Genomic DNA, 22647 nt, shown 5'->3' on the forward strand with positions numbered 1-22647 from the left:
CTGGGAAATCGGAGAAGATCACAATCACCAATGATAAGGGACGCCTGTCAAAGGCAGAAATCGATAGAATGCTCTCGGATGCGGAACGTTACAAGGACGAGGATGAGAAACAGAGGCAACGCATACAGTCGCGAAACTCTTTGGAGAGCTACATATTCAGTTGTAAACAGGTATGTATGTGGTTGATTTCGAGTAGAAAGAAAACTTTAGTTGTATTAGTTTAATGACTTAAAAGTAGGCCAATGGAAGCCATGTAGTGGAACTGCTTATTGTACGTCGTCCCTAGTACCATAAATGCCTGCTACCTGTTTTCGAAATATGTCTTTTATGGCTGCAGTTTTTAGAAATGCGTACGAAACAGTCTTCACTAACATTTTTAAGCTTATTGGCCTTTCCTCACATCAACAATTGTGAATAAGTTGCTAGAGGGTTAATATTTACACACGAATGTTGTTACCGTTTGAATTAAAACTTTAATTTAGTTGTGCTCCCACAAAAATATTTGGATGACTCCTGGAAAGAGACATAGGTGTCACTCGGACCTACAGAAGACTGCAGCCTAACCCGCAGGACCTACGGTAATAATTTCAAAATTTCCGGGGTGGGCGGTATTGGGAAGGTGTTTCAAAAAATCCTTTACCGACATTCCCAATAAAACCTGCAACTTTAAAAAGCCCATAACCTAGAAAAAAAAAGACTGCGCTATATAGGAAATTCGAGCGGGTGAAACGGTAGGCCTACTCCACCTCTAGCACAGAACGTTATGACTGACTTAGGGGCTTTAGGTGCTTGGCTGACCCACCTCATACTCTTGGAAACTTCGACTTTGTCCCTGATAACCCTCTCAAATGATGGTTGGAGTGGAGGTCGACTTCCAGACTTATTATTTTGCAGGTAGCTACCACTAAGGAAGCAGTAAACTGAGTTCTGAAACGTGTAACGTTGATAAGTGAGGTAAACAACTACTCTGATAACCAAACAGAAATCAGGGCCTTCGGCTTCGAGGTGGAATCATTTGAACGCCATTTAACCAGCCCTGCCTGAGAAGTTCTTCAGGACTACTATCAGACACCTGCGAAACTTCGTACTCAGTACACAGTTTTTTTCGCAGTTACAGTTCCATAAATAAGGTACATTGGGCAACTACTTAACTTATCTACCTACCTATCTGAGTGGAACAACCAAGTTTGGTTGAAATTATTTGTAACTATTTAGGGCCTTATATGGGTTAAGCTTTTTAGTTACACATCCGGTAAGAAGGGCATCAAATTGTTAGGTAGGGTTGACATTAGGCTTACTATTTAAAAGGTTATAATACATATTTTATATTTATCGCGTTGTATCGCCTTTCACTAATAATTCCAGGTTCAACATACATACATAAAAATGCCTACATATCTACTTCATTGTATTTTCTTTTCAGGCTGTTGAAGATTCACCTGCTGGCCGCCTAACTGACTCCGATAAGGCAACAGTGCGCGATAAATGTACTTCGGAGATGTCCTGGCTGGATGCCAATACGTTGGCCGAAAAAGATGAATTCGACGATCGCCTAAAGGAATGTCAACGTGTATGCGGGCCAATAATGGCGAAAATGCATGGAGCTGGTAGCGGCGATGCGGGAGCCGGAAAAGGCGCACAAGGTGGACGTGCTGGCGGACCAACTGTGGAGGAAGTCGATTAGAATTGCATGGCATAGCGATTTTATACTATTTTCATTTTCTCAATTCCGCTTAATTTTACGTTAATTTTAAATTTAAATATTTATTTTTACATTTTCTAAATTGGATAATTATGCATAGACCTATGTATGTACAGAATTTGTTGAAAAAAAAAAAATTGTGCTGAATACGAATCGCATGCATAAATATGTACACACAAACAAATACTGGAGTTGATTCATTTCTTCAAGTCTTTGGCGATTGAAACTTATATACATACAGTGCTTGTCATAACTATACAACACTCACATATTGACAAGATTTGACTTTTTATTTTTTTTTCAATTTTAATTACTTTAAAAAAAACAAACACACGCAAAATTTCGAAAAAAAAATTCTAGCTTTACAATTACATTTTTTAGAAATATTTTGAAATTGCCAAAAATCAACGGCAAGTCCCAGCTACTTCAAACTTGCACTAAAAAATTAATGGGCTACAAAACTGCATACTGAAAATCTTTTTAAGAAATCTCGAAATTGTTACGAAAGTTTGTTGAATTTTTTTAAATATTTATTCCACAAGCATTGAAACTTGGATTTATACGGATTTTGTTAAAAAATAAACAATACTTTTATACAAAAAATAATTTAAACAAAAAAAACCAATTAATTAATAAGTAGTCAAATCTTGTCAAGACGTGAGTGTCCTATAGTTATGATAAGCACTATATGTACATACATATTTACATACATACATACATATGTATCTTTTCAAAGGCTTATAAATATGTACATATTTAGTATATTTGAGTGGCTTTAGCTGCATTTAGTACACGTGTATAGTATAATGTATGAACGCCTTGTATACTAAAGTTGAGAATTTAATTTTTTTTTTTAATTGAGCAAACCTACTGACGTTAAAATTCTCCGTACTTGCACCTATGTAATTTAAAAACTAAAGCGAAGCGCACGGAAAAATGTGAAAATACTGGATTTTACTAACCTTTATGTTAACAGCAACATACCCGGGTCAAATTTGCTATATCTTGGAAACTATATATCGGATTAACTTGAAATTGCATGATATCCTCAACAAATGTAATCTACACCACGCACTTCGCAACATCCATTATCCTTAAAGCACCGCCGTTCATTGCTTCAATGGCGTTGCGCGTAGATAACACTTTGGTTATTCGACTAATAGTAGCTGCTACTTCTATTTCAGGTTTCACCCGTTTCTCACACTAAGTTGAAGAAGGAAGTTCCCATGTGAACTTCCAATAAAGTTCAATTCTGCCATTTTCTTGAAGGGATTTTCGTGATTTCAGCCCTTTAGTAAAGGTGATATGATTTATTCATAATGTTTTTGTTTTTTTTTCACAACTTTCCTCTTTCAAAAATATACAATTTCATAAAATTTCAATGTCTATTTATTATATTGCCCGAGCGTTAAACGATCTAGAGTCCATACGCCTAAGTAGCCTATTACGCCCATTTGGGTACTTAAAGTTGACATTATAGACAATGTTTTTATGTAAAAAAAAAATAAAATAAAAATTTAAAATCTTCTAACCTCAGGCGAATGTATTCGTGCTGTTGCTCAGGATCCAGTGCACTAAGGTGTCGCGGAGTGAGCCATTCGCCATCTTCCATTTTTACTTTTGTAAATTTTCTCTCTCTAAACTCATTTCTCACATCATTTTACAAGTTTTGTACCTAAACAATCCATTTGGCATATACCTACATTTAAAACCCAAGATCATAAAGTGTGGTCTGTGAAACTCATTATTTATACAGTAAAATAACATATTTCTCAAAACTTTGTTCACATAAATATGTATTTAAAACAAACATATTTATTCAGAAAATACCAATAAAAACTTTGGCAGATTAAAGTAATGCCATTTCTCACACAAAATGTATGTACATAGGTATGTGCATACCCGATTATGCTGCTGTTGACGTACATACATACATACGTATAATTTTTCTGCTGTTGACATAAAGGTTAAATTGATAGCCATTGCTTTCTTTCGGAAATTATTTAGTTCCAATATCATTGTGGCCTAGGCAAGTTCGGTTTCTAGACTTAGTAAAAATTTATAGCGGAGATTTTTTTTGTTCGCTTAAAACGGGCGCTACAATATGGTGGTGTTGAGTAAACTGTTCAAGGATAACCTTGAAAAAGGCTTATGTTGTAACGATATTGTGCATAATGGTTCGTGTAAAATGAATGTCGCACTAAACACTTACAAGTTTCTAATATCGAATATGAAATATTTTGCTCCAGTCATTGGTGTAAGTGCGCGTTATAAAATAACCTAAGTAAATATTTAGTATATTTCAGATAAAAAATATTTTTCAGTTACCGTTACTTGTGCACATTCGTTCGCTCAATAAGGGAATTCTCAAATCCACGCTCAATTACTACATTGCAGCTGTAGTGAGTGGTACAGCGACCGGCTGGATGATAATGTTGATGATTTGTTGGCTGCGGTAAGTTTAAAAAATACACCGCCCGCTTCAATTGAATAGGTACAGTGTTTCCTTGCAAATCCATGCGCCTTGTAGATATCGTAAAAATATCGCAAAATTTCCTGCATATTTTTTAAGTTTTTGATAGTTTGTTTTATTCGCGGACTTATTTTAAATAATACCAAATATTTATTTATTATATGTGTACATATCGTCACTAGACACGAACAAAGGCGCGAGCTCGAAAGTTGACGGCGAAAAAAGACGCAGAAAAAACTTTAGCGTCAAAAACTCTTAACATACTTCGCCGAAGTTTTTCAAAGGCATCTTTTTTCGCAAAATTTTTTTACGCGCCTTTTTTCGCCGTCAAAACACTATCGCGCCTTTATTCGTGTGTAGTGACGATATGTATGTATATGAATGGCGGGACTTAAAAATTTCGCAAAACAACCAGCTATAAACATTATATACGCGCGTTTTCATAGGTCCTTTGGTATACTCGGTGGCATTATTTTGCTGTGTAAAATGCAACAATTATGGCCCAGAATATATGTACACGAGCTGTGAAAGACATGTCGTTTCGAGCTGTTTGTATTTTAAATTTTTCGTCATATTACCCAACAAACATTTAGGTTAGAGAACGATTTGAGAATCTATCGAGAATTATAGCATTCTCTACAAAAGGGGAAAGGTTAGATATCAATCGTAGTCTAATTGCTTTCTAATGTCTAGTGTGTTTCTTATCATTCTAATCTTCTCCTCCTCTCGATAAGTCAAAAGCGTTCTTCCATTCGTATAACGTAACAATAAAATCCGTATGAACAATTAAATTAAAAATAAAAATGTTCGCCCGAAAGAACCAAAACTTTCGAATTCATCTTCCAAAACATATCAGTACTAGGAAATTTCAGTCCTGATTCTTCACTATGTACATTTTTTTGTAACCGTTTTTAGAATTTTTGTGAACTCAAGTGCTGAATTCAGCATTATTCTTGTGGTGACATTAACACNAAATGTTCGCCCGAAAGAACCAAAACTTTCGAATTCATCTTCCAAAACATGTCAGTACTAGAAAATCACAGTCCTCATTTTTCACTATGTACATTTTTTGATGAACGTTTGTAAAATTTTTGTGAACTCAAGTGCTGAATTCAGCATTATTCTTGTGGTGACATTAACACCAGCATCTTTATTCAATTTTGATGTAGTGACACTTCAACTAGCCGTTTAATTTTATTAACACGTCTCTAAANGCCCGAAGGCCGCCTACGCAGAGAGAAGTTCTGTGCAAAAATACTTCCGTTATTCAATTTTGATGCAGTCACACTTCAACTAGCCGTTTAATTTTATTAACACGTCTCTAATGTCCCGAACCCATGAATTATTAAATATTCTGTGATTTTCTCCGATCCCTAAAAGTACACACATAAGCTCGGTTGCTGGAGTAAAACGAAGTACCTATTCAAGTGAAACAGCGCGTACATATGTAAATACTAAATTGTGAATTGCAACCCTGCTCTTATTGCAACCAATTTCCACATCATTACAGTCATATATTCGGAAAATTTGGCAAATACACCTTTGTTTTTTGGCCTACATTCATTGGCAGCTTTGCAATGTGGGCCGTACCAAGTCCAAGAGTTCATCGCCTCTTTAAGACTACCGTGTTTCAGTGTGTAAGTATGTTTGTATGTATGTATAGATAATTGCATACTATTAAAGAACTAAATGAATACTTAGAATACGTAAAATATCAAGCGTTGAGTCAGTAGTGTAATAAAATCAACTTGCTTTAAATTGGTTAGGTATTCTTGTTTTGTTTTGTATAAAAGCTTTTTGATTTAATAGGTATTTATAAACCATTACAGGAGACTTTTGATAAAGCATACAACATGCTTAAGGTTTTGTTTTCAATCAAAAGAATCATGAGCCTTATGAATAAAAACTAAGCAATTGATTTTTCTTAAAATTTCAGACATTGTACTATTAATTTTGTTTGAATAAATCGAGTAAAAGGTCTGATATTTTAAGAAAGCCAATTGCTTTCTAAAGCTAAGGTTAGAGAGGAAAAAGAATAAGGCCAGTTTCTCAATGTCTGGTTAACACTAACTGCAAGTTAAACATCGTTATCGACGTGATCGACTCCATCACATACAACAGGGAATCGATAGCTTGTGGTTAGTGGTAACCAGACATTGAGAAACTGGCCTTATTATTTTTGGTTTACTACCTAGATACATGTATTCAACTTCGGTATAGAAGAGGCCTACTTATATGAGTAGAATCTAGCATGTAAGGAATATAACGCTAAATCTTAATTTGAAATTAAATTAGGCAAGTTAAATGCCCCTTATCGTGGCAGTAATACAGACTACATACATTATATGTAATAATTATCGAAGAAAGCCNAAATTAGGCAAGTTAAATGCCCCTTATCGTGGCAGTAATACAGACTACATTATATGTAATAATTATCGAAGAAAGCTGGCAAAGTTCAAATATTAAAACTGCCGATGACTATGCAGTTTTTATTCGGGTGTTGCCATGGGATGGATATCTTATCATAATACCTAAGCTGAAAAATACTGCACTAGACGGCCTTAGTCGTCACATTGTCTAAACCCGTGTGTGGTTTCGAACGGGTAAGAGAGTCTCTCCCAATTCGGATCGAGCTGAAGATGGTGCTCAACGCTACTACACAGCCAAACTAGCCCTTATTTGTTCTTCCCCTCAATGGATACAACTGATAGACCTTCAATGCCGTAAATAGATAGTAGATATGATTGCTGGATCAACGCCACGATTCACCACCTTTTCTACCCTCATGACCTCGACTATCCGTTTCCATTTCAGGATTGGGCGCACACTGTATTTCGGTTAAATGACGAAATCTTCATTTCTGAAGCCGTACTGATAAGGACCAACCAGCTGATTCATGAAAGAATTTAGTCCTTTAAACAGTACCAATCTCGTTTCTTGTGAATTTGACAGGGTATAGTGGATTCCAACATTCGGGAATATATTCACAAAGCCAAAGCACAACCAGCTCTCGCCGCAAGCATACAACAGTCGACATACTATCGGTCCCGTTATTGCTGTTCTCACCTCGTCTGTATTGAGTGAAAGGGCATACCCATTTTGTCCCTATTTTGGTCTGGTTGACAGAAGAAGTCCAGCGGCTTATAAACCAACCTCTGGACCGGACTGCTTACCAACAGGCCATAAATGGCATTCACATGTAGTCAGTATTGACCTACCCAGACACTGGACCTATGAATGCCGTTTTGAGAACACAACCTCCCGACGTAGATGAGACAGAGCCTCGTCTGCCTCGGGAGACTATAATCACAAGAACCCAATTTCGCTCTGGCTACTGCAGCAGGTTAAACTCGTACCTAAGCTGATTAGATGCAGATGTGGCCAACGAGTGCCCTGCATCAGGAGACACACCCCACGACTCGAGGTATCTCTTCGCAAACCCCCCACTCAGCTAACACCTTTGTCCCTATTGAAAAACTCAAACCGATCTAGGCAGTTTTGAGTAGCCACTACGACAGAGACATCAATAATACGGTCAGCATACTGACAGCCCTTTAGCTTTCGATTGTATTACTTACTTTGTGCTGTATTGGACGATCCCTTTTTTTGTAGTCACACGATTGGTACAATATATCGAACTTCTATGGAAAAATTTTTACAAACTGTTTGTCCTGATTGGGATAAAGAAAACTATTTTATTAAGCCGTAATATTTGTCTAACGAATAATAAGTCAAGCTTCTAACATAGTTTATGTATTTCTCTGACAATTGCATCACCAGACCATCGAATCGTTTGTGCTTCAACAGAAAACTGTCATCACCAAATTAATCGCCAATTCCGCACTGCTTCGCACATTTATATTCATGTGCTGTAGTGGATTGATAATGAATGCCAAGCGAGCAAAAACTTACAAAGGATTTTGGTTGCTGGAACCTACACCCTGTCGAGAAAAAACGTCTGCAGAAAACGAGGAATCGACTGAAGAGAAAAACGGCAACTCACAGCACAAATTGTGTAGTCACAGCAGCAAGTCCTGCATTCCCTATGCCCTCCAAGGCATGCGGAATTACATGATCATTGGACTTACCTTGGATATCCTTAAAATGTTGATGAGCAAGGTGACAACGGATGGAAGAGGTTTCACAGCTAAAGCAATCGCCAAGCTGAGCACCTTTAAAATACGTTCTTGCGCGCTACTCACTTCGTACATAGCCATTTATAGGGTAAGTTTTAAGTTTAAGTTTTTTGTATTTTGTATTTTTTTTTTATGACTAAAACATTTCCACTTAATACGTTTCTTTGCATTATACCAGCTGCTGCATTGCTTTTTCAATCAAAACTATGGTGGCGACTCCACAGTAAACCACACTGCGGCTGCCTTCCTAAGCGGCTCATGTTTCATTTTCTATCCGAAATTGACGCTGCTATGCTATGCCTTGGTGTTGGGCATACAAATAAGTTGGCAGCATTTCAAGGCGCACCTCAGCGCCGAGCGCTACGGTGACACCTTTGAGTGGGTCAAAAGGTTGTCGTACAACAAAATGCTCTTCCCACTGGCACTGGCATACTTAGTGCATACCTATTGCTTTCGCAAAGAATACATAAGCAGTCTCGGCGAAACGATTATCAATGGACTCACAAACAATTAGTAAGTATTTAAAATGTATAATTTCAGAGCGGAGAGCGATTATAGTTGTAGCAGTATTTTATGAGTGTGTATAGTTGTTTGATTTTAAGTATTACAGAATGTATTGGAGCCACAATTAATTGAACATGCAAGCATGGAAAAAAAAGTTTTAAATTTAATTTTTGATGTGTAAACATCTTAGCTCTATGTATGGGTAAAATTTTCGTTAACCCAGCACACAATTTTTTACGTGTTTAATCTGTAACCCAGCATAAAATTTGTACCTGCTTCAAATGAAAATTTTCGCAATAGTTTATGGCTAGTTTTTGACCATTTCGGGTCCTCTTTTGGACCTATTCAGAACCATTTCGGGGCTATTTTGGGACTAGTTCGGGATCATTTTGGGCCTGGTTCGAGACCATTTTGTAATTAGTTCACGACTAGTTTTGGACGAATTCGGGTTCGTTTCTGGACCTATTCAAAACCATTTCGGGACTAGACAGGACTATTTTGGGGCCTAGTTCAGGTCAATTTTGGGACTAGTTCAAGTCTACTTTAAAGCAATTTTTGAACTAGTTTCGTATCATTTTGAGACTAATTAGGCACCACTTCGATACCGTTTCAAAACTTTCAGGACTATTTCCTGACTAGTTCAGGATCTATTCGAGACCGTTTCGGGTTCATTTCGCAACTAGTTCAGAATTATTGCGGGGCTGGTTTATGACTATTTCACAACTACCTAACGACTATTTCAGAACTACTTAAGGACTAATTCGTGATCATTTTTGGACCGTTTGAAGACTTGTTCGAGATCTATTTGGGGCTCATCACTTTTTCAGAATTACTTCAGAACAATTTTGGGCCTAGTTGGGGATCAGTTTGGGGTAGTTCGAAAGTAGTTACAAAAGTGATTATGAACAAGTCGTGTACTGCCTAGCCTATTTATTTATGTAACTAAATCGCCCAATACTTTGTTCGTGTCTGGTACTCACGCCTTTTTATACTCGCTAAATTGCTTATGTTTATTTCGCATTTAATCATTCTCACGTTTTTCGTTTCAGTGCGAGAAATCTATATCAAAACATAGAGATATTCGGGAAACAACTTAAAAATGCTGAACACTAAACAAACTCAAAATAAATATTTTTTAATAAAACTAAAGAAATAAAAACTGAAACTTGTAATTAGAGCACATATCGAGGCCTAACCGCGACATTTTTCCCAAAATTTTCTCTTGGTGCAGAAATTCCTCTAGAGCATCCATTTAGATGGGTCAAATCGACCAATGGTTGCAATCGGTCATTATTTATTTTTTGTATGAAGTTTGGTCAGAACTTATCTTTTCCTGCCAAAAAAAGAAATTATATTTTGTTTTCGAAAGTTAACAATTTCACAATTTCCCGATTTAAAAATTCCTAAAATTTTCAAGGTATTTTTTTAAGAACAAAAAAATAGGAAAAATTGTTTCTTGAAAACTGTAAATTAAAAATACGTTTTAATTAAATTAAAATTGTTCAACATAACTTTGAGTATAATTTGCAAAAAAATTACACAGATATACATATAGCCTTAGATATCAACTTTAAGACGAGGCTAGAATCATATCTGTAACTATGACAGTTTTCTAGATATTTAAATAACAAACTGGCGAAATTCCGGAAATTGTGAAATAAAGAATCTTCCATAACCTTCGAAAAAAAATACAATTGTTTTCCTTTGACAGAACTTCGTTATATTAGACATACTATATAAGAAAAGTCCTGCCTAAAATTCATCCAAGTCAAAAACGGTTGATTCAAACTGACCGCAAAACAAGGTTATGTCGAGGGTTTGGAGGGATTTGAAAGGAATTGTCCATTATGAGCTGCTACTCGTCCAATGTGGCGAAACGATCGACAATAATTATTATAATTGGCTAACAGAAAAGGAGTTGGGTTCCATCATCACAATGTCAGGCCACATACAACGGAGATGGACCAAAGGAAGAAATGTTTTAGTTGAGTGGTTTCAGCGGGCATGCGAAGGGGTTGTATGTGTCATGCGGAGGAGATTGGGTATGCAGGAGTCGAGCCTCTAAATAAATAGAACGTTACCGTGCCACAGTATCCAAAACGTTCGTCCATTATCATACTTTGAAATCAGAATATATTTTTATGACCAAACGAACTAAATATGTAAGGGGAATCTTGCTTTGTAAAAAAATTTTCGATACCAGGGTTGTTGCGAATATTCGCATTCGCATTCGCAACCGCGGAGCTTCCGCATTAATTTTAACATTCGTATTCGCAATAATCAATGCGGAGCTTTTTCGAAGGCGAATGTTAAGCAAGCGCACTGATAAAACCTTACAGCTCCAAAACACAGTATATATCAATCAATCAATTCAAGGCAAATTTAATATCTATTGGGGAGCCGTCCCCTGCAATATATATTGAAAATTTACGTACATCTGCCTGAAAATATGGAAGCACATTGAGCGCATGGAACAAAAAAACGGATTTGATAATTTACGGCTCCGACAGCGGTAAGTATTTATTTGTGACGTCCTCGATATATATATTGTACTAAAATTGAATGGCCTACAAAACTGCACACCCGAAATTTTTCTTAAAATCCTATTAACTTATTCATTTTTACACAGAAAATATTTTCAAGAGGAAGATTTTTGTGATTTAATGTTTTTAAAGTTTAGGTAACAATTTTTCACTGTTTAATGATATCCTTGCTGTATAATTGAATGCAGCATATGAAAGAACAAGTAAAATTTTCAATATTGTTATTGAGCTTTGTGCCACGAAATTATTTCTTAGGAAAAATGGGAAAAAACAACAAAGTCTAAGCGGTAGAAGTTAAGCTGCCATTTCGGAGATCACGACATTCCCTCATCAGATTTATTATTCGAGACTTCAGCAGGGATCCAACCCACATTAGCGATGTGCAAAGTTAGAAGCGCTAACCACTGAGTTATGCACACCCCGTAAACTCTTGTTGCTTGAGCAAAACTATACTGATTGAAAGGGCAGTTTCAGTACCCATTCCTCCTGGCGAATCGAAAAACTTTAATTTTTTAAATTCTACAGAACTTTTGTTCCTTCATTTCGTACCCATATTGTTATTCCACATTGGACTGCATTTTTAAAATAATTGTTTTATATGTTAGTCTCTGGCCAAGCTTCTCCTCCGATTTGTACGGTGCACCTTGACGATCGGAGATTTGCCATTGCCTGCCCAAGGGGCGACCGCTATTAGAAAAAACTTTATTTTATTTTGATTTTTGATGTTGTGTTGAACCGTGCTCGAATCCAGGCCCTGCGGAATGATAGCACACACTGCTAACCACTATACCCCAGCGACCGCCGTATACGTATAAACACGGTTTTTTGCTGAAGATTTTTTAGCTCAGATTATTATTGAACTTTCTCTGGCAACACTGACTGAGATTCAATTCAATGTTGAAAAAAGGAGAATTAGTAGCATACTTAGAACAGCTTTTGGTTTTAAAGTCATCATTTATGGTTATGGCAGAGCTTCCTAAAGTGGGTTCCGTAGAAAAGTCACCGGGGTTCCGTGAAATTAATTTTGGTCTGCGGTCGGCAGTCGGTTTAAGTTGCACACAAAGAAAAGCAACAGCATGGCCGAGACGCAATTACCCTGCAGAAAATCTGATTAGCTCAGAACTAGCGTAGAACTAGACCTTTTTCCGACAGTACTAGTTCTAGCTCAATACCCAAGCAATGCTTTCAACTGTCTAGTTTTACACGGCGATGTCAATGGCGGTGGCAATTGTCGCCTAGTGCATCACTTTGCAACTACTCCTTAACCGGTTCCATTTTGGACAGTTTTTTTTTTTTATAAGAAAACGTTTTCTGTTTTTTCTTTTCTTCTACAGATTCCATGTTTGGGAACCCCCTATATGGCACTGATGGCGATATGTATATATTTTAGTTCAATTATATGCGCTTTATAACACGCTTGAGGCGCCTTCCTTTCGTTTTTACCCTGCAAGCTAAAGTCTCCGAAATCTTAACGAAATCTTTAGGAGTATCTCATTTCTGTAGCGATTTTTACGAGTCTTCAAAGAAATTTATATGAAGTGGTTGACACGAAATCGTACAGATATTTTTTTACAAAAAAATAAAGAAAATTCTCGAATCGAATGTGATCGGATGAGATCTTTACAAATCTTTAAAATTTCTCTAGAATTCAGAATACTCTGAAAAAAAAATGGTTTGCAGCGCATTTACTTTAATAGTCTTCCTTTCTTCCAATTACTTTGTATCTTCAAACAAAACTTGTAAAATAATAGGAACCCACATAGCATTCGGATGATTACTTTAATAAAATTTGCCCTACTGAGTCTTTTTCGGTCACCTTTGATGATAAAAAATTGATTAATCGCTTCCGCGCTTAAAAAAGACTCGCAAATGACTAATCCTTATGCTTGAAGTGATTTATTAAGAATATAAAAACGTAAAGTAGGGCAGTCACAAATTGATCATGCTGAGGAATGAAATGTGATCGTTTCTCTTGCTATTAAAAAAGGCATTATTTTTCATAACCTTTTTTTCAAATTTAAAAAATAGCAGTCGAGTCGTGGTGCGAAGTGCGTGATGTAAGAAAAATGCAATATATTCGATTTCGATAATTCTTTTTCTATCGGTAGTGTTTTCAGGTTGGTCCCAAGTAAGTGTTGTTTACATCCGATCATTAGATGATGAAGAAATTAACGGTAATCTTAAATTTGTGTATAAGAATTGCCGTCGGTTTTTTGCTTAAAAATTACTTGTTTGTATAACAAATGCAACTTATAAAAATTGGCGTTGAGTTTTTTATTTTTTTTTTATTTTTTGCAAACCATTTTGCATTTTCGAAGCTTACACGAAAATCGGACTACGATGGATTCAGCGATAGCCCAGATTGTTAACCTTAAATACTCGAGATTTGTTTAATTTATTTCTTTCGCATTTCCCCTTAATGACAAAAGCTATACATACATATGTGTGGCTCTATTACAACCGCGATATGCCTTCAATCACCCGCTGAAAGGCTTAAGTGCAAATTGTAAACTTACATAGTGTTCTTCTGCCATCTGACGTCGTTTGTTTGAATGAAAAACAAAACATTTGCATATACATATACACAAACAACGTCTCTCAGCTCGAAATTCTGAACAAACACACAACTATTACGTGTAACTTTGTAGTGGGTTTGGAAATTTTCTTTACACAGGCCAGTTTCTCACTGAAAAAAAAAAAGAAAATAAACAAATTTTCGCATGCATATATGTATGTATGTACTTACATATGAGTGTACATGTATGTAAATAAATACTTACTGTCCGAAGCTGCATACATATTTCTCATAATTCAAACGCAACGCAATTTTTTAGGGTGCAATAGCCATTTTTAATGCGCGCATTTTAAGCTAATGGATTCCATGGGAGCTGACTGACCTTCGGCTTGCAACAAGTAGGTATTTCGCTAGCTTACTTGTGTGTCGCTTGCATTAGCTCGATCAGTTCCTTTTCGTACGCATCGAATGTCTGTTGTGATTATTTACAAGCCTGTCGTCTAATAAATAACAAAGCTTTATTAAGCAATATGGCCGTAATGAGTGTATTCTTCGAACCGCCGTACAATCGTCTAGCATGCTCGGAAATATTGCTGCATAAAGGTCAAACATGCAAACAAATGTTGTGGTGGAATTGGTATCGTTGTTCGATGGGGAGCTTGAGGTATTTTCTACCCTTGGCTATTGTAAGTTGAGAATGCGGTGGTATTTAATGATGAAGCTTTTGAATTGCTGTTCTTTAAAATACTAATATTTAAATATTCTAATTCACAGTCACCGCTAGTGCTTAGACCGAAGAGTTTGAATAAGCAAACGCTTTTAAATATTTTTCGTCACTACTTGGAATCGTCGCTATGGAGTGCTTCAGGTTGCGCTTTAACCTTTTCTGCTATCTGCTTGCTGCGGTAAGTAAAATAAAAACTCAAAAGCTGTTCAAGTATTAAAGTTTATATGCAAAACCGTTCAAACAATACATTTCTATTGCATGCAAATTACGTATATAGTAATTTATTTATTTTTTACAGTCTGTTAGACTTGTATTATAAAAAAGATTTAACATTCATAGAATTAGATTTAGATTTAAAATTCAAATATTAAATATTAAACATAAAAAAATAAAATGTATGTATATTTACATATGTATATGCAGAAATGTGCTTGGGAGATATTACTTGTATACCGCCACATGCCTACCAGCATATTTAGCATTTCAGTTGACCTGGTTCTTCCCCGTACGCACCGTGCGTCTCTTCAGCACTGCTACAACGCAAGCGGTAAGATTTATTTGTAATCAAAAACAGAACGAAAGGGCGTACTTTTAAACTGGAGCTTAACATGTTTAAGTCACTATTACTTTATAAGTTTATAACCGTAATAAAAGTAATGAAATGTAAATAAAAGTGCAAATGAGTTGACGACCAGGCTAGCTCAAACTAAAAAATATTTTATATATTTGCAAATACAGTTCATGCATGTTGGTTATTTTGAATGTTAAACCATTTTTTTTTTTATTAAAAATGGGCTTGAATATTAACAAATTGTAATAATGAAAAATTCCCGTTTGCAGGCACTCGAAACCTGGTTGCGTGATCGAAACAGCATAGTCACCCACTCGCTACCAATCCAAACTCTCATATTTATGTTCTCCAGCGCCATAATATTGCATACAAAACGGCGCAAGGACTTTAATGGATTTTGGTTTATTAATCCCATCACTACTGGAGCACAACAAAAGAAATCAGAGAACTATGAAGATCTCAAAAAAGCCGGAACTTGCATACATGAAGGGAAAACATGTTGTCATTTCATTCTGGAAGGCATGAGAAAGTATTTGTTGTATGGCGTGCCGTTAGATTTGTTAAGCACTATCACCAAGGGAAGACCACCACGAAGTTTCGAAGAACTGAAAATTATACGTTTCAATATGACTAAATTTTTTCTGTCCTATGTGGGAATATATAGAGTAAGTATGTAACCCGTTATATACATTAGTTTCAATAATTCAAACACATGTGTTTTGCAGCTATCCAGCTGTGTGCTAACTCGCTATTCAAACTCAACTTATGGTACACCACAACATCTGCTAGCAGCTGGTTTGGGCGGCCTTTCATACTTCTTTCTGGGCAAGATAACATTCAGCGTGCTGGCTCTTGTGGTAGCTACTCAAGCGGCTTGGCAATTTTATTGTAATCAACATAATAAACAACCTGAAGGTAGACTGTTTGCGTTCCTCAAAAGAGTTCCGTTCGCCAAGTTGATGATACAATTAAATATTGCCTATTTGGCGCACAGTTATGTCTTCAAACACGAAGCTATGTCCAAATTAGCGAAAGGATTTTTTCGTGGCATAACTGATAACAGGTGAATAAGAACTATGTAATGGATATTGAAATTTTAGTTTGCTAGTGAAAAATGTTTGAAATTCGTTTGTCTAATCTTTTTTAATTTCAGATTTGAACGCATATATCAACATCTGTTAAATTTGTTTACTGAACATGAAAAAGTGCGGTTTTAATTTAAATGTTTTTACTGTTTTTATAATGGTGATTTTCAACCAAATCCAGCTTTTCTGGAATGAACTCGTCAAAATTTTATTGAATTTTAATGTTGTTTAATCGCAATGTAAACGCCTCCATTTTTCAAAGTGAATAAAGAAATGGAACTAATTGATAGTATTTTTTTTTTTTGTAAATACAAATCGATCACTAACAAGTTTATTAATTTTCCAATACCAACTCTTTTCATAAAACGGTTTAAGGAAACGTTGCTGAAGTGATAGTGTTTAAGCTGAAATTAGAAAAGAATGCAGAACGTATACTTAAACGCAGTCTGTATACGCAGAACTTTGTTGATTACTGGAGCCCTCAGTGTTGCTTACTACAGTGTTGCCACTCATCAATGCCTTTTCATAAACTTACCTTTTCAACTAAAATTTTTCGTGCTATAATAAACTACTTGGTTTTCAACAAAAAACCTAATTCAATAGTAAATTTCAAATATTTTAAACGTGTTTTGAATAGGAACATATAACTTTTTTACCATCTGCAAAACTGGCAACCATCTATATCCATGCTTCGTAACGAACCGCCCCCACGACACGTGAGACGACACCTGCATGACTGGAAAGCGGACATTGAGCCGTACGTAGACCATCCATTCGACGCAGCAACATACAGAGCGGCGCTCAACAGCCTACACAGCGATGCGGTCAGAACGAGCCTCAGTACGCGTAATGACAACATCGTCTTGGGCGGTCGACCGCCGCCCATAGACCCAGAAGAAATAGAGCTGCCGAGAGAGACCAGGTGCACCCTAGCACAACTCCGTTCTGGGTGGTGTCACCGACTCAACAGCTACCTCTCTCGGCTGAACACACAAGTGGCAAACACATGCCCTGCATGTGGGCAAGGTCCTCACGACACCCAGCACCTCTTCACGTGCACCTCCAACCCTACGACCCTGACACCAGAAGCGCTCTGGACCGCGCCTATCGACGCAGCCCGCTTTCTCGGCCTCAGGCTCACAGAGTCGGAGGATGAAGACGACGACACATGAAAAATCTGGGGGGTTGAGCACTGCTGCTACAACAACAACAACAACCATCTATATCCATCTAAATCCCGGTGATTTCTGCGCTACGGGCTACAACTACAGAAAAATTCTGCGGTGTTGAGGTTTCATTTACATTGGCGCTCTGGTAAGACACATCGTGTTAGCTGACTCGCGTTTACGTACCGGTAGGTTTACGTTCTTGACTAATTTCAGCTTTAGCCAGATAAATCTGGTTAGTTCCGGTTGTATAATCCCGGTAAACGTATATAGCGGGTAAAATACAAACATTTTCCGCTAGTGCATTTCCGTTTCCTTAGTTACAAATTCTTGATTTCCTTTTGATCCATCTGGCAACTCTTTTGTTGCTCGCTAAACACAGCTACTGTCATTATTTTGTTTTGGTTTCCTTTCTGGGCCCAGCTGCAAGCGAATTTGTGAATTTGCATTGGCCAGGCCAGCTTATTACTAGCGAAAAAAATTTGTTTTGCTAGAAATCTTGTTTTAATAATTAAGAAATATTAGGTAACGACAATGAAGAAGACCCAGACCTTTCTGCGACGCAATTCCGTTGCAATTGTAATGATTCCATCTATAATTGGTATTCATTATGCCTGGAACTTGATGCAGAAAAATCGCACGCTGGTTGCCGCCGACGAGGAAATTGACCTGCCTGTTGTGACGGTAAATTATACAAATGAGAAGGATTATCTAGCAGGTTCTGCAATTCACTTCCAAGTGAATTTCAACTCCCATTCAATTTGAATTTAATGTGGCTTTGGATGCAATTCACTCGGAAGTGCATCGCAGAACCTGCGTGTATATATTTATTTTTCTAACTTTTGGCGCTTGTAGTTTGCTAAATACTGCTGGAGTCGAGTGCAAGGTCTAACCGGTAGTGAGCAAAGTGTCGAAAATACAAGCAAACCCGCAACAGCAACAGCTGCCGTAAAATGAAAGCATCTTCTTCGTTGTGCTGGTAGTTGAAATGTGTTAAAGTAACTTGTATATAACGCTTCGAAGAATATAGATTATGTGTTTACCCCCTTTTAATAATGTGTATATCTTAATGATTGCATAAGCTAGTGAAAAATCCGTAAAATTGGATTAGAGATACTTTATTGAAAAATTTTTCGTGTACACCCAATACGAGACTTAAATACATAATCTTACTTACACATAAAATTTAACTGATACATAGGTTTCAAAACCTAAATTCTAAATCACCCAATGAAATCGTTCTATAGTACGTGGTTTTTATTGGGTTTATTACAGTACATATTTCTATAATGATATGCAACATAATAGTATGTGCACTTATTCGAGTGGCCAATATTTTTGTACCACATAAAATTGTGTATGCATGTCTCAACGTAATTAAAGAAGTATTATGTAATAGACAAACCTTCGTACAGAACTTAATATATAAATTGTAAAAATTTGAATACAAGTATGTTAGCATGTAGAAAGCTACACTTAATTAAATCAAATTCCTTATTCAAAAACATTTAAGAAAAATTATAACATTAAACATTTGGGGGATTCACAACGGTGTCGTATGTGTCATATTGTTGTATGTTGTAAACTTTAAAAGCGTAAGTATATGTTTAGAGAACTTAAAACTAAAACTAACTATTTTTTTAACACTGCGAAAATTCATAATATGACTTTCATGGTACTTTGCGAACCCTCCTCTTNGTGTCATATTGTTGTATGTTGTAAACTTTAAAAGCGTAAGTATATGTTTAGAGAACTTAAAACCAAAACTAACTATTTTTTAGCACTGCGAAAGTTCATAATATGACTTTCATGGTACTTTGCGAACCCTCCTCTGAATATATATTTTTTGGGCGTTTAAAGTTTACGACAAACAACAATACGACACTTACGACACCGTTGTGAATACCCCAATTATGTTCTTTGAGTTACACACATATTTGTATGTATATTCATCTACATATATATTTATGTACATACAAACAGGCGTGTGCCTAAATTCNTTTAAAGTTTACGACAAACAACAATACGACACTTACGACACCGTTGTGAACACCCCAATTATGTCCTTTGAGTTACACACATATTTGTATGTATATTCATCTACATATATATTTATGTACATACAAACAGGCATGTGCCTAAATTCATAATTATACTTATTTTACCTCTCTTGCAGATCCTATTCATATTTAATCTCTTCTCACTGAGCCAATGTAGAGTTAACGTTAAGATTGTCTAATTGGCCATTGAATAACACATCACTAATCAATTTTTCGGCGATGATTCTCTGTGTGGGGTTCATAACCCGTAATTTTGATGCCACATTCATACCAATAGCATCGTATTCGTCCTCCTGTCTATGCGTTGCAGTTGTTGTGTATGAATTTCCAAACAACGGCTGTAAGTGTTCCCGCGCTATTTGTATGGTTGGAACTTGCTGGTGAATTTGTGTTATTTGAGCTGAACTAGTCTGACTGGGCTGTTGTTGGTGTTGCTGTTGTTGAAGCTGATGTTGCATTTGTTGCTGATGCTGTTCTAGCGAACTGACAGCCTAAAATACAAGAAATTTGTAAATGTATAATATATCTAGTTTGCAATCACTTTATCTTTAAATCTAACCTGCTGAATTTCGCGCTGCGAATTGGTATCCAAAGATGTTATTTCTAAGACCTTTACTTCTGTTGCATGCTGAGGTTGCGGTGTGGCTGTGGCATGTTGCAAGTGCTGTTCGGCGCTATGATGTTGCTGCAATTCGTGTGGATGTTGGTGTGCATGCTGATGTTGATGATGGTGTTGGTGTTGGTGCTGGTGCTGAAGCTGATCTTCATCCTTCACAATAACACATTCACCCGATGTAACGGTCACAGTTTTCATCTCAGCTGGTTGTGAATGGTTGAGACTTTCCACCGGCGATGCAGTAATCGTTTCCACAACTGGTTCTTCCTCAAACTCCATCGAGTCATCAACATCAAAACTTATTGCCAAGGAACGTTTTGGTGTCTTAGCGTCTCGCAAAGCAGCAAGTCGTTTTGGATTCTGTTCAGCGATGAAAAGCAGCTTGTCATAGTACCATAGACGTGTTTCGTAGTTATTCTTGGAACTTGATTTGCGAAACTCGCGCCTGAATGCCGAACGTAACGAGTTGATTTTTCGGACCACCATTGCTCGATCAGGATTTGGTTCAACTTCTTTTAGTTTTTCTACCAATCGATCATAGGCCTTATTGCGAATACTGTCGAATACAACCGAATTTATGGATTGCTATTAAGATAACCAAAACATTTTATATACATACCTATGATTGCTATAGTCAGGATGTTTCGGATGCCATAAACATTCTTCCTGTTGATAAAGTTCAATAAACTCGCCGAGCCAAAGTCGGGAGTAAGAGCGTAGATCGCAATTCAATGCAGCTAGACCTGCTGACATCGTTCCGTGGGTGGGTTGCTGATGGGTATAAAAAAAGGCTAAAAAAATTTATTCTTTAATAAATTTGAACCAAATATTTAAAACTAAGGACATACATCGTTATTGATATAACTTAGGAAATATTCCTCCTTGTTTAAGAAATAATCTAAGGAAATCTACCCCAGTTCTTTGCGTCCGCTCCTGCCGTTCTTCACCCTTCCTTCGAGCACGTCGACCGAACACGCTCGCGGTCCGATGTTGCACACGCAAATATAAATATATATTTGCTATACGCGCCTGCTATTTCATTGGATTCTTACAGCGTCTAGCATTAAATTACAAACGTACTCGTATTTATTTCTACACAACGAAATTTCGGTCTAAATGTAACTTACTCTAAACAATTTTTTCTGTGCTATAGCGATGGGCAAAAGATTAAGTAAGCGAAACTTTTACCTTTTTTCTTGGTCGACTTTTACACTTCCTTGATTTGCTCGAGGATTAATTTTATAGTTGCTATAACGAGCAATGAATATGAATAGCTATTTCTTAAAGTTTCCAACAATAAAGAACAGCCCTAAACACTTGTTTTTGAAGCTACTTTTGTTTATTGAAAAAGTCGTATCGGTAGATGAATTTCTGTCCTAGTTGGTAATCGACTCGAACCGTCCAACAAACAACCATTTTGGTTTGTTCGTTTCATCGCTCTTATTCACTCGCTCCGCCTGTGTTTATCTCGGTTTTGGAGTGGCTAAAAAGAGAGAACAGTGTTAACAAAAAAGCGAAATAATCAGCGTTGCCGTTTTGGTACAATGGGACCAAAATTGGTTGCTTTATTCTCCAATGGTAGTTTGGTTGGTTTGATCAAAGAACGTAAATGTTTACGTTCTTTGANGGGCGTTGAGGGAGGAAGTTGAAAGTCAGAGGCGGGATAACATTTTGTTCCATCTTCATTGTCATGGCCCCTCAGAGTAAGAGGCAAAGTTACTGAAGGTACGTTACCTCTATATCTTTTTTAAAATATTTATAATTTTTTTTTATTTAATATCGGATTTTTCTCCATGTTTTCGTTTGTTTTAGTTCGCTGCTTTTGTAAGAAACCTGCTCGCTGCATGTCGTAAGGTTTCTACGCTTGCATGAACTACTTCGTGGCCTGTGCGCCAACTACTTCGTGTGAAGTATCAACTACTTCGTGGGCTATGCGCCAACTACTTCGTGTGAAGTGTCAACTACTTCGTGTGAAGTGTCAACTACTTCGTGGCCTGTGCGCCAACACTCCGTGTGAAGTGTGAACTACTTCGTGGCCTGTGCGCCAACTACTTCGTGTGAAGTATCAACTACTTCGTGGGCTATGCGCCAACTACTTCGTGTGAAGTGTCAACTACTTCGTGTGAAGTGTCAACTACTTCGTGGCCTGTGCGCCAACTACTTCGTGTGAAGTCTCAACTACTTCGTGTGAAGTGACAACTACTCCGTGTGAAGTGTCAACTACTTCGTGGGCTGTGCGCCACCTACTCCGTGAGAAAAATCGAATCACATCAAACGAGTTACAGGTTTAACACAGAAAAGTTGGGGAACGCAACTATTCTTGGTATTAGCCAAAGTTGGCAACAATGCATTTTGTTGTCACTGTCACTACTTGTTGTTTTGCTCCGGCTGTCAGAGCAAGGAGAATACAAACAAAACAAGAAATGAGAAATGTCAGAACAGTAACTAATTTCGTAATTTATTAAAAAGAAATTGTACGGCCGTAATCATTTTAGTTCAGTGAATGAAGAAGTCGTGCAAAGTATTCAAACGTAGCAAAATATTGCAAC

At 36.9% G+C, this 22647-nt stretch overlaps 5 protein-coding genes across 15 annotated transcripts; 4 read left to right on the forward strand and 1 right to left on the reverse strand.

The window, feature by feature from the left end:
- The first annotated feature begins 6 nt into the window (after window positions 1-6).
- LOC108374735 (heat shock 70 kDa protein cognate 2-like) lies at window positions 7-1879 on the forward strand. Its single transcript, XM_017630733.1, has 2 exons — window positions 7-170; window positions 1424-1879. Exons 1-2 carry the CDS (start codon window positions 69-71, stop codon window positions 1682-1684), a joined length of 363 nt encoding a protein of 120 aa, XP_017486222.1. The 5' UTR covers window positions 7-68; the 3' UTR covers window positions 1685-1879.
- Window positions 1880-3731: 1852 nt separating this feature from the next.
- Window positions 3732-10070, forward strand: LOC108374736 (transmembrane protein 135-like). Its single transcript, XM_017630734.1, has 6 exons — window positions 3732-3959; window positions 4027-4157; window positions 5686-5812; window positions 7956-8399; window positions 8490-8824; window positions 9865-10070. Exons 1-6 carry the CDS (start codon window positions 3807-3809, stop codon window positions 9926-9928), a joined length of 1254 nt encoding a protein of 417 aa, XP_017486223.1. The 5' UTR covers window positions 3732-3806; the 3' UTR covers window positions 9929-10070.
- Window positions 10071-13372: 3302 nt separating this feature from the next.
- On the forward strand, window positions 13373-16527 carry LOC108374737 (uncharacterized). Of its 5 annotated transcripts, none has more exons than XM_017630735.1 (7): window positions 13373-13415; window positions 14193-14559; window positions 14648-14778; window positions 15024-15147; window positions 15441-15836; window positions 15897-16234; window positions 16325-16460. In XM_017630735.1, exons 2-7 carry the CDS (start codon window positions 14404-14406, stop codon window positions 16386-16388), a joined length of 1209 nt encoding a protein of 402 aa, XP_017486224.1. In that variant the 5' UTR covers window positions 13373-13415; window positions 14193-14403; the 3' UTR covers window positions 16389-16460. The 5 variants fall into 5 exon arrangements, with proteins under 5 accessions (XP_017486224.1, XP_017486225.1, XP_017486228.1 ...); XM_017630736.1 differs by having other exon boundaries at window positions 13384-13399; XM_017630739.1 differs by having other exon boundaries at window positions 13401-13486; window positions 16325-16527.
- A 1270-nt stretch (window positions 16528-17797) lies between these two features.
- LOC108374739 (uncharacterized) lies at window positions 17798-18480 on the forward strand. Its single transcript, XM_017630741.1, has 2 exons — window positions 17798-18106; window positions 18278-18480. The coding sequence occupies exons 1-2, from the start codon at window positions 17957-17959 to the stop codon at window positions 18377-18379; spliced, it is 252 nt and encodes an 83-aa protein (XP_017486230.1). The 5' UTR covers window positions 17798-17956; the 3' UTR covers window positions 18380-18480.
- A 1046-nt stretch (window positions 18481-19526) lies between these two features.
- Window positions 19527-21684, reverse strand: LOC108374740 (myb-like protein Q). Of its 7 annotated transcripts, none has more exons than XM_017630745.1 (5): window positions 21287-21683; window positions 20947-21155; window positions 20718-20869; window positions 20042-20654; window positions 19527-19973 (listed from the first exon to the last, which is right to left on the reverse strand). In XM_017630745.1, exons 3-5 carry the CDS (start codon window positions 20849-20851, stop codon window positions 19623-19625), a joined length of 1098 nt encoding a protein of 365 aa, XP_017486234.1. In that variant the 5' UTR covers window positions 20852-20869; window positions 20947-21155; window positions 21287-21683; the 3' UTR covers window positions 19527-19622. The 7 variants fall into 7 exon arrangements, with proteins under 7 accessions (XP_017486234.1, XP_017486235.1, XP_017486232.1 ...); XM_017630746.1 differs by having other exon boundaries at window positions 20947-21190; XM_017630743.1 differs by having other exon boundaries at window positions 20947-21226.
- Window positions 21685-22647: the final 963 nt, after the last annotated feature.

This window comes from Rhagoletis zephyria, unplaced genomic scaffold (assembly GCF_001687245.7).
Source record: "Rhagoletis zephyria isolate East Lansing unplaced genomic scaffold, Rhagoletis_zephyria_1.1 Rzeph_scaffold_08077, whole genome shotgun sequence".
Lineage (NCBI taxonomy): Eukaryota > Metazoa > Arthropoda > Insecta > Diptera > Tephritidae > Rhagoletis > Rhagoletis zephyria.

Excerpts from the sequence above, each read along its gene's own strand:
- LOC108374739 (XM_017630741.1), top strand. The coding sequence starts at position 17,957 with ATGAAGAAGACCCAGACCTTTCTGCGACGCAATTCCGTTGCAATTGTA. Across the intron at positions 18,107-18,277 it reads TTGACCTGCCTGTTGTGACG|TTTGCTAAATACTGCTGGAG; the intron begins GTAAATTATACA and ends TGGCGCTTGTAG.
- LOC108374736 (XM_017630734.1), top strand. The coding sequence starts at position 3,807 with ATGGTGGTGTTGAGTAAACTGTTCAAGGATAACCTTGAAAAAGGCTTA. Across the intron at positions 5,813-7,955 it reads AGACTACCGTGTTTCAGTGT|ACCATCGAATCGTTTGTGCT; the intron begins GTAAGTATGTTT and ends TTGCATCACCAG. Across the intron at positions 8,825-9,864 it reads AATGGACTCACAAACAATTA|TGCGAGAAATCTATATCAAA; the intron begins GTAAGTATTTAA and ends TTTTCGTTTCAG.
- LOC108374740 (XM_017630748.1), bottom strand. The coding sequence starts at position 20,851 with ATGTCAGCAGGTCTAGCTGCATTGAATTGCGATCTACGCTCTTACTCC. Across the intron at positions 20,655-20,717 it reads CCTGACTATAGCAATCATAG|TATTCGCAATAAGGCCTATG; the intron begins GTATGTATATAA and ends TGTATTCGACAG. Across the intron at positions 19,974-20,041 it reads CGCAGCGCGAAATTCAGCAG|GCTGTCAGTTCGCTAGAACA; the intron begins GTTAGATTTAAA and ends CTTGTATTTTAG.
- LOC108374737 (XM_017630735.1), top strand. The coding sequence starts at position 14,404 with ATGGCCGTAATGAGTGTATTCTTCGAACCGCCGTACAATCGTCTAGCA. Across the intron at positions 14,560-14,647 it reads ATTTTCTACCCTTGGCTATT|TCACCGCTAGTGCTTAGACC; the intron begins GTAAGTTGAGAA and ends TCTAATTCACAG. Across the intron at positions 14,779-15,023 it reads TCTGCTATCTGCTTGCTGCG|AAATGTGCTTGGGAGATATT; the intron begins GTAAGTAAAATA and ends ATGTATATGCAG.
- LOC108374735 (XM_017630733.1), top strand. The coding sequence starts at position 69 with ATGCTCTCGGATGCGGAACGTTACAAGGACGAGGATGAGAAACAGAGG. Across the intron at positions 171-1,423 it reads ACATATTCAGTTGTAAACAG|GCTGTTGAAGATTCACCTGC; the intron begins GTATGTATGTGG and ends TTTTCTTTTCAG.